Source organism: Phragmites australis, chromosome 5 (genome assembly GCF_958298935.1).
Source record: "Phragmites australis chromosome 5, lpPhrAust1.1, whole genome shotgun sequence".
Classification (NCBI taxonomy): Eukaryota; Viridiplantae; Streptophyta; class Magnoliopsida; order Poales; family Poaceae; genus Phragmites; species Phragmites australis.
In genome coordinates this window covers 47,083,489-47,099,442 of record NC_084925.1, presented here as the reverse complement: position 1 = coordinate 47,099,442, position 15,954 = coordinate 47,083,489, and the positions used below count along the sequence as shown (strand labels likewise).

General features: G+C 46.9%; 1 protein-coding gene and 1 pseudogene across 2 annotated transcripts; one reads left to right on the top strand and one right to left on the bottom strand.

Annotated features, from left to right (window-relative positions):
• Nucleotides 1–744: 744 nt before the first annotated feature.
• LOC133920183 (probable serine/threonine-protein kinase PBL21) lies at nt 745–2,355 on the bottom strand (annotated as a pseudogene).
• A 2,602-nt stretch (nt 2,356–4,957) lies between these two features.
• On the top strand, nt 4,958–10,540 carry LOC133920182 (U-box domain-containing protein 24-like). Of its 2 annotated transcripts, none has more exons than XM_062364892.1 (4): nt 4,958–5,298; nt 5,957–6,495; nt 6,583–6,907; nt 8,701–10,540. In XM_062364892.1, the coding sequence occupies exons 2-4, from the start codon at nt 5,962–5,964 to the stop codon at nt 10,344–10,346; spliced, it is 2,505 nt and encodes an 834-aa protein (XP_062220876.1). In that variant the 5' UTR covers nt 4,958–5,298; nt 5,957–5,961; the 3' UTR covers nt 10,347–10,540. The 2 variants fall into 2 exon arrangements, with proteins under 2 accessions (XP_062220876.1, XP_062220874.1); XM_062364890.1 differs by having other exon boundaries at nt 4,958–5,303.
• Nucleotides 10,541–15,954: the final 5,414 nt, after the last annotated feature.

Sequence of the window (15,954 nt, the reverse complement as noted above, 5' to 3'; positions counted from 1 at the left end):
ATGGCGCCTGTGTGAAATCAGGGAATTGTTAACTTACTCGATCAGTTCTGATTTCTGACTTGTTCAAAGGTGTAGTAATGGGATACAAAAAACCGTATTATCTCTGTTAGAATTGAAGGTTGGTTGGTTTGGTTTGATCCTTTTTTCCCCTTGATAGTTGAGAGAGAGAGCTTTGGTTTGATCTATTTATCTCAAGTTTGTATAGAAACTGACTGGCCGTTCTATAAACTTCGATATCTATAGCTGAGCATAGTTCTAGTTTTGGATATGTGGGTTCCTGAAAGCAAAGGCTGCTGTTAATTTGTACTAAGTAGTAGTATATGTTACTAAATGCCCTGTGGCTTATAGGATATGTCATGCTTTATATCATTGATGAAGTATGTTTTCCTAATTCTAGACTAGTTCGGGTCTTCAATGGTATTTCCTCTTCTCTTTCACCTATACAAACAAGGATCAGGCATGGTTATTTTTGTAAACAAGTTTGAAGATTTTCAATGGAGTGTTAGCTTTCAATTTCTGTCATAGCCAAGGATTGTTTACTGAGTTATCTGTGATTTCAAATGTTGTGATACCGGAATGGAAACAAGCTTCTCTTCTTTGTTCAGTTTGTATAGAAACTGACTGGCCGTTCCGCCAGTTTCCGATTTCGTGTTGGCTTAGTTTTAAGTTATCAAGCATTGCAAGAATTGCTGCATAAGCTAGCAAGCATATCAGAGCAACCGTATCACAACAGTAGAACCGCCAGATGACAGAGACAGATACATAATCCACAGTCCACTTCAAACAGCTTCACCCCACAGGACAGGAGGGAGGAGCAGCGGCCATTTCCAGCGCGACGACGACATGATCGTCTTCGTCATTCGTGCGCGGGCAACGCAGGCATGTCTCCACAAACTAACCACTAGCAGTCTGACGACGAGGGCATCGCGCAGGTGCCAGCAGAGCCTCCTCCTTGTCGTCGTCTTCTTCTCCCCGGACGTCCCGGATCCTGATGCCTGCTGCTGCCGTCGTCCTCCCCGACCCATGGCTGTGAGGCCACGTGCTCCAGTGCCTGGGTGACGTCGCCCATGGTGGGCCGGAGGTTGGGCTTGTCGTGGAGGCACAGCGACGCGATGACGCCCACCTGGTGCATGTGGCTGCCGCCGCGCCCTTGCACCTGCAGCAGGAAGGGCCGCGCCCACACCAGGAGCCGCGTCGAAGGCCCTGCGGCCCGTGATGAGCTCCAGGAGCAGCACGTCCGACTTGACGCTCAGCCTCCCCGTCACGGCGTAGTCCGGCGGGCAGTAGCCGTAGGTGCCCATCACGCGCGTCGACACGTGGGTGTCGTCGCCCACGGGGCCCAGCTTGGGGCTCAGGTCCTCGGCCAGGAGGATGTTGGAGGACTTGAGGTCCCGGTAGATCACCGTCTTGTGCAGGTAGCGTAGCGGAGGCCCCGGGCAGTGCCAACCGCGATCTTCACGCGAGCGTTCCACTCGAGTTTGCAATCCTTGTGCTTGTCGGCGCCAGCAGCAGGGAAGAGGTGCGCGTCGAGGCTGCCGCGCGGGAGGAACTCGTAGACGAGGAGGCGCTCCTGGGCGTCGGCGCAGTAGCCGACGAGGGACACCAGGTTGGGGTGGTGCAGCATCATCAGCGTCATGCTGATGCCATCGTCGTCCTCCAAGAGGCGGAGGCGCCCTTTGTAGACCCTGCCGAAGCCGCCCTCGCCGAGCAGGTTGGACTCCCGGAAGCCGTCCGTGGCGGCCGACAGCTGCGCGAGCGTCAACTTGTGGGTGGTGCCGCCCACGACGCGGCTGGTCGAATTGGAGTTGGAGGAGTCATGACGGCGTATGCCGAGGGAGCTCTGGGCGGCGTAGCTGGAGGGGGAGGGGTCGCGGCGCCGGCGGGGGCGGGGGCTCCACGAGAAGCAGTTCATGGCGCCGTGGATCATCCACAGCACAAGGGACTGGAGGTCGCCGATAGGGCAAGAGAGGGGAGGGGAGGGGAGGCTGCCCGCACGTCCCGCTGTCCGTCTCGGTCCCGCGTTGGCGCTGGAACTGCTGCTGCTAAGAATGGGAGGGAGGAGGCTTCTGCGGTCGCCAACAAATCGGCTGGGCATAAGAATGCGTTGAAAACACAAATCACGGGTAGTAAAAACTAAATCAAAGCTTCTTCTTTTCTTTTTTTGCCTCCGTATCCGTAGCATAGTTCGATCCTCGCCAGGGGGGCTTCTTTGTTTCCTTCTTGGGTCGAGCCGGCCCATCAAGATTAAATGCTCCTCAAGCTTCCACGAGACCCCATGCATGGCAACGCCGCCACCTGCCCGATCTCCTCCTACCCTTGATCACGCCAGCCGCCGCCTTTTTCCCCTTCTGTTTCTCTAATGTTGGCCGAATGCCAAAATCCACAGGTGAGACATCTGGTACTTAAACCTCGTCAGTTGCCATCTGCGTATCGGGTCCAAAATTGTATTTTTTTACTTAACTGCCTACAGTTGTTCCTTCGATGTATATTCTACACCCCTGTGTCATTTCTAACCCTTTCGTTACATTTCTTTTGGATGCAGAAAGGAGTGTGCACAACTTACCAAACAAGATTATGGTTTCTAGTGTGCCACCAATGTTGCCAACTTTTTTCTGCTGTACAGGATTCATCTAATCTCTTTCTGCAATGCAGGTTCCTGTTGCTGCTCTTGTCATAATGATGGCTTGCGATCGACCAGACAATTTGCAGGCAACAGTTGAACCAATCCTCAAGTATGGTTCACGTCTTAATCATTCGTTTTCAAAACATTATAAGTGGGCCTTGGATGAGCTATTCATTAAACATAACTTAATTTGCTCGTGGATGAGCTGGCATTTATATACTTTCTTTGCAGGGATCAAGCATGGGACAATTATTTAAATAGTACTTTTTTTTTCTCAAACGTATATGAGAACTACGTATCATTATATTAAAAAAACTCATAAAACAAGTTCGATTACCAAGCCGACCAATGGCCGGGTTAGTTTTTAAGTGAAAGGTCGCGCTACAGACTTAAACAACGACCACGGTATAAAAGTTCGGCTCAACAAATAACACAACTGAACAACACCTCCCAAGCACCAAAGTCGGGCCTCCACGCTAATCTCCCTTAGAAGACGAGCGCTGTCAAAAATGCATCGATTGCGAAGCTTCCAAATGAATCAAGCCACCAGGATTACTAAGGAGTTCAAACCCTTGCGAACCTCCTTGGAAGCATCACACTGAGCACGCTGCCACCAGGTTTGGAAGACAGTATCAAGAGCCGTTGATGCCAACCTCTGCAAGCTTACTTGTTGAAGCACTTTGAAACAAATTTCCTTTGCGAAGACACGGTCTGTCAATAAATGTTTCACCGTTTCATATGTTTGATCGCAGAGTGGGCAACTCTATAGGTGTTGCAGCCCTCGTCGCACAAGTATGTCCGCTATCCAGCATCTGTTGAGTGTTGCCAGCCAAATAAAGAACTTGGCTCGCAATGGCGCCCACGTCTTCCAAATTCTCTTGTATGGTTCAAAGCCAATAGCACCTGTGAAGAAGCGACGATACGCTGAGCGTGTCGAGAACGTGCCAGAGGTCGCAAGAGTCCACAAGTGCTTATCCGGGCACCCAGCACGCAACTCCGTGCCTTCAAATGCATCCCAGACTTGCAAAAACTCAAGTATCGTTGGCCTGGTGAGGCTGCCGCCGATGTCCCGAATCTATGCCCGGGTTTGCAAGGCATCGTACACTATACGTTTAGCCACCGCCCTCTTCGCCACAAAAGGAAGCAAGGCTGGCGCAAAAACCTTCAATGAGCGACCGAAAAGCCATCTGTCCGACTAAAAGAGAGTTAAGTGTCTATCCCTAACCTTAGTTGTCATAGATGCCGCGAACATCACCTGCACATTGGCATGAACAGCCATGCTAAAATTCCCCCAAAACCAATCTGGTTACGTTCTCTGCAACCAAAGACATCTCATCCGGAGTGACCAGTCCAGGATCTCAAGGTTGTAGATACCGATCCCTCCAAGCTCCATCGGCCGGCACACACGTTGGCAGGCCACAGCACAAACGGCCACCCATCAAGTTAAATGATGTTCATGCACGCAAAACTTTCCACAATATTCATTTTGTATTACTGATACAAGTTTGCTGTTGCTGAAAGTTTACTTGTTCCGTATTTGTGGCCACAGATTGACTGGAAGTAATTTGGATTTCACGAGGCTGTTATTCACATAACAAGTTCCGAATCATTTTTGCGATAATGTTAGAATAAGTTTTAAATCCAATTTGGAAAAGAGGTGGCTAGTGCTACGTCTCTCCATCAGGAAGACTTTGGAAAGATAGCTCGTCAATTCTTAACCCCAAATCTCGATATTTTTCTCAGTTATGTTAATTAACAGTTTATGCCATACTTTGTTGCAGAGGTGGTTCTTTTCTCTGTTAGCAATTGTCGATTTGGATTTGAAATGCATAGAGCTTGACCTTAGTATTGAGATTCGGATTTGAAATGTCATAGAGTGATTCGTGATTATTTTTTCATCCTTTTTATAAAAAATTCCAGGACGGCATCCCAATAACAGCTTACAAAGGGGTGGTAGTCGTCGAAGGCGAATATTTGTCGCGGGCACATACTCAACTTGGGGTCGCAGCGTTGGTATGGTAAATTTTAATGATGGGTCTCGTTTTATGAAATCAAAGTTTGAAATGGCACAGACTGGTTTCCAAATTGATTTCAGTGAGCATGGAGCAACAGCAATCGGGATGCATGTAGCTAATTGGAGTCATAGGATTGGACGACTGGGCCGTCAATTATTCAATGCTGTCTGTTTTTTTTTTTTTTTTTTTAGGAATAAGGAATGGTATGCTTGTTTTTGAGGAATAAGGATATGGATGGATTCGAGTTGACCTGGCTGAGATGAGATGAGATGTCTGATACTGATGGGGGATGCTTGAATAAAACAAGAGCAAATTTTCTCTCTTGTCTGTCTCAAAAGGAGAGGAGAGGAGAGGAGAGCAAGGGGACGACCACGACTCCATAGACATCCACGGCAACCAATGCCGCCTCCACCTACCGCAACAAGTGGGAGAGACGACCGATCGAGGACCTCCTCTTCTTCTTCTTCCTCCTCCTCCTCCTCCTCCTCCTCCACGGAGACGGGGCGATCCACTCATTCAACGCCTCTTCTCTTGTCTTCTCTCCCACGCACCCGCACGCAGCCAGGCCTAGACTCTTTCTTGGCTTGCCTCCGTCCCTCGCCTTCCTCCTCTCCGTCCTCCCGCTGCCGCCGCCGCCCCCGCCCCCGCGCTTGCTTTGAGGTGAGGTGAGGTCTTGTACTTGCTTCCTTTACTTTCCCCCTCCTCTCTCGCTTGAGCTCACCTAGGATCGAACTGCAATCCTTTCTTCTCCTTCTACCTATCTATGTAGATGTAGATAGCTTGCTTGCTTCTTCTACTCTAGTACGCAGAGCAACTGATTTTGATTCATCGCTTTACTGCATGCAAATGCAATCAGTACCGCAACACATGGATTAATTGTTTCGTTATTTGCCTTGCTCCTACTCTGCTCTCGTCTTCTTAATTTGCTACAACTGCAAGCTAGTTTGTTAGATTCCGCTTGACTTAAAATGTTCCTTTAATCCCTTGGCAAATACAGTTCATCTATACCATACAATTCCTCATTTGTGTATTCATTCAACAAATACACCATTAATCCATTGACTCATGAACATCAACCTACTAGATGCACAGCAACAGCTAGCTCCATGCTCAAACACTGAATTTTATTTTATTTCTTCTGTGTTTTGCTGCCTCCTTTTCACTTCCATCTCAAGGAGATAACAAGGTTGCTGTAGGCTGTAGCCAAAATTCTTTCTCTCTACAGCCAAATAATCTAGTCTAGGCATTCGTACACACCCTCAGATTGTCGGTCCAAAATATCATCTAACGCGATACTCATTGTTGCAATGTTTTGCAGAACACATGGCGCACGATTTTGGTGGAGATAGCGAGTTTGAGGACCAATCCAATGAGGGCTACCAAGAGCCTGCGTTCGAGGCATTTATGTGCCCCCTCACTAGGCAGGTCATGCACGATCCTGTTACCATCGAGACAGGTCAGACCTTCGAGCGAGAGGCCATTCTCAAGTGGTTTAAGGAATGCAGGGACAGTGGGAGGAAGCCAACGTGCCCGCTGACACAAACGGAACTACGCAGCACCGACATCAGCCCCAGCATAGCTTTGCGCAATGTCATCGATGAATGGAGGGCAAGGAATGAGGAAAAGGAGCTTGAGAAAGCCTGCAATTCTCTCAATCTACAGTCTGAAGATGACACCCTGCATGCTCTGGTGTATATCTCACAGATGTGCCAAAAGAGCAGTGCAAAGAAGAACCTTGTGCGCAAAGAAGGTATCATACCAACAATCGCTGACATGTTGAAGAGCAACAGCAGAAGGGTTCGCCTCAAGTCTCTTGAAGTCCTACGCGTGGTTGTTGAGGACAACAATGAAAATAAGGTTAGGTTCTCATGGATTTTCAGATTCTGCTTTGCTTGGTAGAACGAAGGAATACATGCAGTCTAGCGTGATTTTTTCTTTTTGTAGGAAGAGCTGGGGGAAGGTGACACCATACGCACAATTATAAAGTTCTTGTCCAATGAGCATTTCCAGGAGAGGGAACTTGCAGTCTCACTGTTATATGAACTTTCAAAGTACGAGCCTATATGCGAAAGGATTGGTGCAGTCTATGGGGCTATACTTCTACTGGTTGGGATGGGAAGTAGTAAATCAGAGAACGTCATATCTGTGGAGAAAGCAGCTGTGGAGAAAGCGGAGAACACGCTGAAGAATCTGGAGAAGTATGAAACAAACGTCAAGCAGATGGCTGAAAACGGCAGGCTTCAGCCTCTACTTACCAAACTCCTTGAAGGTGTGCTCCGCATTCTCTTCAAGACATACAGTGTATCTTCCTTTTCCAAAGTCTATTCCGAAACATTTAGCTAGGAAATCATCTGGACCCTGCAGGGAGATTCATACAAACATTTCTAATATTTGATCACCTTCCCAACTAATTATGGGACATTTTTGGCAATCTGGTGCTTGGCAACTACAACTTTGCAATTTGCAAAATTACATACATTAGCTGCTAAGACATCTGTTAGTTTAGCTGTAGCTTACTGAGGTGTTGCTTTAGTTTGCAGTCCTAGATTTTAGACTCGGAGCCAAGGTTCACGTTACCGACCGGAGCTCGGTTACCGAGCTCCGGCGGTAACCGAAATCTCGCGGTAACCGCGGTTACCGGTCAAAAATTCAAAAAAAATCGGAGAAAATTCATTCGGCAAAATTTGATTTTTTGCGAAAAAATCGTGTTTTTACCCTCTCGGTAACCGCTCGGTTTTGATCGGTTATCGAGCGGTTTGGGTCAGTTACCGAGCGATTTTCTCGCATTTTTGATTTGGTCGGTTACCGAGCGGTTTGGGTCGGTAACCGCTCGGTTTTCTCGATTTATCGAGCGGTTTTATCGAATTTCAGCGTAGTTCAACAAAAAACCTAAAAAAGGGCTCAATCTTGTAAAATCAATAACTAATTCTTCAGAGCTTCAAATCAAGTGAAACAAATTTTGTTCGCTTCTTTGTAACATTATCTACATGATAAAAGTATTTATACTCATAAAAAAGTTCAAAATTTTTTGTGAGAAATTTTATTTGTTAAACCAAGTTAAATGCATAGTTTACTCTTTGCTAATCCAAAAATCATGAAACTAATTTTGTTAGTCTTCTTACATGATCCTATATCTTTTAAAAATACATGAACTCATGAATTAGTTATTGTAACATGCATGATTGTGTAAATGTGTTGCAACTAGATTAATTCATAACTGACCCATCACACCTCAAAAATTAGTGAAACCACTTTCATTAGCTTATTTATACTATGATTTACATAGAAAAAATAATAGTAGACATGAAAAAGTTAATTACAGTGTTGTTTCTTAACATATTCACTTTATGCTCGTGAACTTTGTAAAAATCATAGAGAATTTAATAAAACTCTAAATAAAGTGAAATCAATTTTAAAGATTCTCTTAAAATACGTTTTATACAAGAAAAATATGTTTTTGCATGTTACACTTTTCCTTAACGTTAGTTAATAACTGAGCCGCACGCTTCAATTTTTTTTATTTTTTTCAAACTTTCTCCCTATAGAATATGATGCAAACGACATCATTTTTGAAAAAAAAAATTCACAGAAGGTCTTAGAATTGTGTCTAGTTTTTTTAAAGATTTTTTTGAATTTTTTTATTTTTTCGAATTTTTTGAATTTAAATTTCGGTTACCGTTCGGTTTCTGAAACCGGACCGGACCGAGAAGGTCGGTAACCGCGATTTTTGGGCGGTTACCGACGGTTTTTTAACCCTGCTCGGAGCTAATATTTTATTTTAAGAGTCATCAAGAGGAATACTGTTACAATTCTTTTTGTATACAGGTACTTAACAGTTAGCTACCTTTTTATCTCTTAGAAAACTGGCTGCGAATCAGCAAGTCGACTCTTTCAATGCATTTGCATAGCAACACTATGATCAGATATTAGAGATACCGATACAGATGCAGTGTAATGTGAAGATTTATCAGTTTCTTGTTATGTCCTCTTTTGTTTTGTGGGGTAATGGTAAAGAAGATGCCATTTATTTTCTTACCTGATGAGATGTCTGAGTAAATGCAGGCACACCTGAAGTGCAGGTTGCCATGGCTGAATACCTTGGTGAGCTTGCTTTGGCGAACGACATGAAGGTTGTGGTAGCGGAGCAGGTCGGGGCGTTGCTGGTGAGCACCATGAAGACCGGCACCCTGCCGGCAAGAGAGGCGACGCTCAAAGCGCTGAGGGAGATTTCATCAAACGAGTGCAGCGCCAAGATCCTGCTTGAGGCGGGCATCCTGCCGCCGCTGGTGAAGGACCTCTTCTCCGTTGGTGCCGGTCACCTGCCCATGAGGCTCAAGGAGGTGTCCGCTGCGATCCTGGCCAACCTGGTGGCCTCGGGCGCCAACTTCCGGTCCATCCCGCTAGACGAGAGCGGGCAGACGCTGCTGTCGGAGGATGTTGTGCACAGCCTGCTCCATCTGATCAGCAACACCGGCCCGGCCATCGAATGCAAGCTCCTCAACGTCCTCGTCGGGCTCACCGGCTCCCCGACGACCGTCACTGACGTGGTGTCCGCCATCCGGAGCTCCGGCGCGACCATCAGCCTGATCCAGTACGTGGAGGCTGCGCACCGGGAGATCCGCGTGGAGTCCCTGAAGCTGCTGCGCAACGTGTCGCCGTACATGGGCGCGGAGCTGGCGGACGCCCTCGGCGGGAGCTCCGGCCACCTCAGCAGCCTGCTGAGAGTGGTCTCCGACGACAGGAGCGGCGTGTGGGAGGAGCAGGCGGCGGCCGTGGGGCTGCTTGGCGACCTCCCGGAGAGGGACTGGAACCTGACGCGGCAGCTGTTGGACCTGGGCGCGTTCCGGACGCTGGCGTCGAAGCTGGTGGAGCTCCGGCGGGGCACGATCCGCGGCAACCGGCACGTGGCGCCGTTCACGGAGGGCGCCGTGAAGGTGCTGTACAGGGTGACGTGCGCGCTGCAGGAGGAGGCGGAGTACGTGGAGTTGGCGCGGGAGGTGGGCCTGGCGCCGCTGTTCGTGGAGCTGCTGCAGCAGATGAGCAGCGGCCTGGACGCGGTGCAGGTCTACTCGGCGATGGCGCTGGAGAACCTGTCCATGCGGTCGAGTAGCCTGACGACCGTGCCAGACGCGCCGCCGCCGCCTCCAGGCTTCATGTGTGCATGCTTCGGGGGCGGAGGGAAGGCCAACAATCCGAAGCCTGGGGCTCTGGGGACGTGCCGCGTGCACGGCGGATTCTGCTCGCTGCGGGAGACGTTCTGTCTGGTGGAGACCGGGTGCAAGGCGGTGGAGCGTCTGGTGGCGTGCCTTGAGCACGCGGACGCTCGGGTGGTGGAGGCGGCGCTGGCGGCGCTGTCCACGCTGGTGGGGGACGACGTGGCGAACGTGACGGAGGGGGTGGTGGTGATGGGGGAGGCGGAGGGGCTGCGCCCCGTGGTGGAGGTGCTGGTGGAGAACCGGACGGAGGCGCTGCAACGGCGGGCAGTGTGGGCGGTGGAGCGGATCCTACGCGTGGAGGACATCGCGCAGGAGGTGGCGGTGGACCAGAGCGTGGCGTCGGCTCTGGTGGAGGCGTACCGGAACGGCGACGCCCGCACACGGCAGACGGCGGAGCGCGCGCTCCGCCACCTGGACAGGATCCCAAACTTCTCCAGCGCCTTCCACCACGCCGCCGCCAAGCCCCCGGCGACCACGGCCAAAAACAGATGATCAGTCAGTCCAGTCCCTGTCATCGCCATCCATCTGAATTGCATTCGCCTTTGTTTCATTTGTTTCATACATGATGTGATGGCCATCCTTTGTACATCTCATAAGAGTACCCAGGCAGGCCAGTGTGCTCCTTACATACATTACATGATGATGATTGTAATATATATTCTGTTGATTTGTTTGCTACACCTTCAGTGAAAGAATTTTTTTAATAATAGTATTTTATTGGAAAATTGTAAAAATAATATGCGATTTCGCAAAATTACATAAATAGCATACTATCGTCACGCCAGTTGACGACTAGGAATATATCGACAGATACTAATCGCCAACTGACGTGGTAATATATTTTGGGTCACAACAATTGTGATAGGTTCCTTATCGTCATAACATATGGTGACATGATGTTTTTAAAGCCTCAGACGCGAGGCCACGCGCGGCACCGCACCGCCCTCGCCCAATGCTGCACGTGGCCCTGTGGCTTGCCTCATCAATGGTCCGCATAGCCGTGCGTAGGCGCTACGCCGTCGTCGATCGAGAAGCAAGAAGGAGCTGGAGGAGAGAAGGAGTAGGAAGAGGAAAAAAGAAGAAGGAAGGAGAGGTTTTTTTTTTTTACTTATATTTGTAGAAATTTTAGAAACTAGTTAGAAATAGGCTAAGAAATTTAGAGTATATTAGAAATTAGTTTAGAACAGTTTATAAAATTGAGAGTAGATTAGACGTTTTAGAAATTAGTATAGTTGTAGTTAATGTAGCATGATTTATGAAATATTTTAGATATTTATGTGTTAGTTTTGAATGAGCGTGATAAATTTTAGCAAATTAGTATCAATAAATATTTGAATTGAAGCGTGATGTAGGTAAAGTATTGCGTAATTTAGGAATAATTTTCTAAGAAATATTAGCAATAATTTTTGGAATGTCAACATGATGTTGGTAGAAGTGTAGCGTGATTTTGAAGTAATTAAATGTTAGCAATTATTAAATATTGATTTATGAATAATTTTAACAATATCAGTAGCAATAAAGTTTAGAATGTCAAGGAACTAATAGACAATAATACGATTTTGCATCAGTATATCGGGAGGAGTGGTTTTTAGTGTGTATTATGGTAAAGGGTATATTCAACAATGCGACAGTGGGGTAGATTTAAGTTATTTTCAGGGTTTAACTATTGTTCTAAATAACCCGAGTGAAATGCGACGTAGTCAAGTGACAAGGATGTTGCATGATTTGTTGGGAATTAGCACGTCGGAGGAGCATCTATCGTTCAAGTTTATGTTGCCTAAGTTATTTGAGACTGGGTGGAAGTGGACTTTACGGGAATGTGAAAATACACCTCAGTGGAGGCAATTGTGGGGTTAGGATTGCAACGGGGTTTTGTCCATATCATGCTTGCAGAAGCGACAACTTTAGATTATAAAGCAGGCCCGTCACATGCTGTTGGTGAAAATGTTATCAATGGGGAGGTGCAAGAGAGTGTGGTTCCAGAGGTTTCCCCGCCAACTAGTGCAGTGGTTGAGGTATAGATGGCAAGACAATCAGATCATGATGCATGCTGATAAGGGAGAGTAGGTGATGAGGACATCACTCATTTAGATACACACGCTACAAGTGATCCTCCGGTGATTGATCCATTACAAGGACCGATTACACGGGCTCGTGCATGTCGTTTAACTCATGAGGTGAATTCGTTACTCGATGTCCATACTACTAATTATAAGGATAGGATACTACTCAATTTTTGTGAATTTTTTATGATTAGGAATATGAGAGAAGCACATATGGAACAGCCAAGTCGGACGGGGCTCAAGCCAACTTCAAGTCGAAGTCGGAACTCGGTTCGGATTCAGCATTCAGCGCCACACTAAAACGGCCATAACTTCTTCATATGGAGTCCAAATACGGTGTTCTTTGATGCGTTGGAAAGCTAAGGACAATAGCTTTGTTTTGGTACTGGTCCCAACTCTAGATTCATGGTGGATTATTTTGTGTCATCAAAACAATGTGATGTGTCACAATTTTAGGCCATATCGGGCCTTCTAAACGTGTTCGGGTCTAAGCCCAATTTGTGGACGCCCCCCTGGTCGCCCAAAACCCTAGTACACCCCTCTTCATATATCTAGTAGCCGTTGTCATAGAATTTTTGAGTTTTGCTTAGATTAATCTGTCATTGAACAGTTTCGTCGTCGTTTGGTTTGTGAAACCCCAACTCATGAGCTTAATCATATTTACAATTTCAGATTGTGTTCTTCCATGTTCTTGCTTGTGTTCTCGATTCGCTTGCAAGAATTAGCCTTCTTGGCGAGGTCAATCGTGCCGCGCGCGGTTGATAACCAACGGAGCAGTGGTGTAGCGATTGCAAGGGTTGCGTTCTATCCTGATCGAAAGCCTTGGATCGTCAACGTCGAATCTCCACCAATCGACTTACCATTACCTAATGGAAGATCGGGCCTAATCCTCTCATCAGTAGGATGAGTCACTTGTGGACTAGATGGAGGTAGATGACGACGAGTTCCACAACTTTGTTGACTCAGGTGCAGGAATTTCGGAGGAATGGTCGAATTTTGCATTAGAGAAGTTGACGGTAGACGATGGACACAAGTCGTCATAGGCATATGATTCGATCGTGGTGACCAAAGGCCAGATATTTCATGATAAAGTCCATTTGCAGAATGCAGTGAAAAGATGGTGTTTCTCGGAGAAGAGGGAGTTCAAGGTGGTAATTTTCAATCCGCGAACATACAACATGAAATGTTTAGCTGAAGATTGCACATGGTGAGTTCATGGATTCTTGCCGAGGTATGACATTGTATGGTTAGCATCTATTGTTGAGCCGCATACTTGAAACTTGAGTCGACCTCTATACGCACACAGGAACATGACCGCTGATTATGTTGCAAATATGATGTACCCAGAGACTGTGAAGAAGACTAGTATGTCCCTGTTTGGAGTTATGCATGCTATCAATACAAGATTTGGGTACGAGATTTTGTATGACATGACATGGAGAGTGAAACAGAAGATCTTAGAAAAGAGGTTTGACACATATAATGACTCGTACCACAACCTACTGTCATTGCTAGAGGTTATTCAGGGTAGGAACCCGAGCACCTGTATTGCTACTCATGATTTTGTCAATCAAGATAGAGATCGAGTTCTTCAGCGAGCGTTCTGGTCGTTCGGCTGTATGATTGAGGCATTTCAATATTGCCGGCCGTTGATGTGCGTGGACGGGACATTCCTCACAGGCAAATACAGGGGGCAGATACTCACAGCTATCGGGATAGATGGTGAGAGCCAGGTTGTGCCTTTGGCTTTTGCATTCGTCAAACGCGAGTCTACGGATAGTTGGATGTGATTCTTGCAGTGGGTTAAGAGAGGTGTTGTTGATAACAAGTCTAACGTGTGTGTGCTCCACGATTGTCATACAGGCTTGTTGAACGCTGTTAACACATTGTAGAGTGGTACATGTGGGGTATTGATGTGGCCAGATTTGCATAGTCGTTGGTGCATATAGCATCTTGGAGCAAACTTCTACAAATAATTCAAGAGCAAGAGGTTGATGGATCTTTTTAAGAAGTTGTGCAAACAGAACTAAAGGAGGAAGTTTGATGTTTTGTGGGAAGAGCTGGATAAACTAACTGGTAGGCACATGGATGAAGTTTTGAAGAAGCCAGTTTTACCAAGGGAGGAGGAGTCCGAAGGTCTAGAGCCTTACCACTTGAGCCACAGAGTGTGACCAGGAGAAGGAAGGGTGGAAGGAGGGTTAAGTGTTTCTCTGACTAGATCAGACATGAATCATTGGAGAAATGGGCACTTATTGCGGACACCGATGGCTCACATTATGGAATTATAACAACTAACCTCACTGAGGTTTATAATTGGGTAATGGACGGGAATAGTTCACTACCATTGGTAGCAATTGTGAAGGAGATCACTAGTGGAATGCTACGATATCTCCGAGAGTATTACAGCAAGGCCGCGCTCCATATGGGCAACCCGCGAAGGGTGTACACGGAGAAGATAACGTCTTGCATGTAAGAGAAGAGCAAGAAAGGCCAATCCCATAGGGTTCATATTGTTGGTAACCGCCAACACGTGTTCGAGGTGATGTTGCGTGAGAAAAGGCGGACTCGGTATCGGAAGGCATGAAATTACAATTGAATGCAGGTTATGACTAGTGAACAGCAAGTGTGAGTGCACATGCAACAAGCCATCACTGATGCATTTGCCTTGCTCTCATGTGCTAGCTTGTTGCGTGAAGGACATCATAGAGTTGGAGTATTTTGTGTCCCCATACTATCGCAAGGAAGCCATAGAAAGTACTTAGGACAGCGAATTACTTGGGTGGCGGGTGGTAATGGACTTCACAAATCCGCTTGAATAAAGTATGTCTTGGATTCCTGATCTAAACAGCAAGGTTGACACAAAGGGGCGACGCAAGACTCGACATATCAGGAATGATATGGACTTAGCTGAGGGAGATCGAGGCCGCAAGGAGTGCCTAGTATGCGGAGGTCCGCATTCGAGGGGGTAGTGCGACAAGTATCCAGTTGACACTCTGGCGTCGGGCGAGCAGGTTAGGCGTGTCTCGGTACGCAAGCCGAAGAAGAAGAAAAACCCTTCGAATGAGACTCGTATTTGAAGCACAGCGTGCATGTTTTCATGTTGTATTATTAATTATATGGTGCCCTAAGTTTGTAATATTCATCAGACTATGTGTTCAACTCTTGTAGTATTGCCACATTGTTGTATTATGTAATATTCAGACAACCTGAGTATGTGTTGTAATATTTAGATCATGTTGTAATATTTGGAGCAAGTATTATTCGGACTACCGGATAACTTGACTTTTATACAATATGTTAGACTATGAATTCATTTAAACTTGTATTGTTGTATTTGGACATATCTCATGTTATTATTCTATTAAACTGTTACTGCAGGTATGGCAGAGCTTATGCTGATTGATCTAGTAATCGATGGTAAACAACGATCACATTTGAGAGACGGTGTCTTGCAATCCATTCTTCGCCTTCGTACACCAAAGCGCTACTGGCCCATAGACCCACGCTAGGTACCCTGGTAATTTAAAGTTACATAGGTTCCATACAAACAAAGATTGAAGTTTTACTACTTTCTAAATTGTTTGAACTACAATTTGACTGCAGCTGGTTTGCTACCTTTCACGAGACTAGTGTTGCCTGGTACGGATGGTTCTCCCTAGTTCCTAATCGACACGTCACTGATCACTGTGTGGGTTGACCGGTGGATGCCGGAGACAAACACGTTTCACCTTGTAGTTGGTGAGATGGCACCGATGCTGCAGGACGTCTTCATGCTTCTTGGGTTGCCCTTATCTAGGCCATCGGTTGGCCTAGTCGTGGTGGAGGCAAAATGGAAGGTGGAGATGCTCGAGCGGTTCGACGGTTTCTTGCAGGCGGACCCAACGCAGCTGGCCTTTACTGGGAAGCATGATCCCAATAAGGCTTGGCTTGAACAGTTCCAAACCACGCGCTTGGCCCTAAGCGCAGAGGACTAGAAAGTGGGCAATGCTCACCAGTTCCCACATTGACTCGGTCGATAAGCACATGATCCACTACGC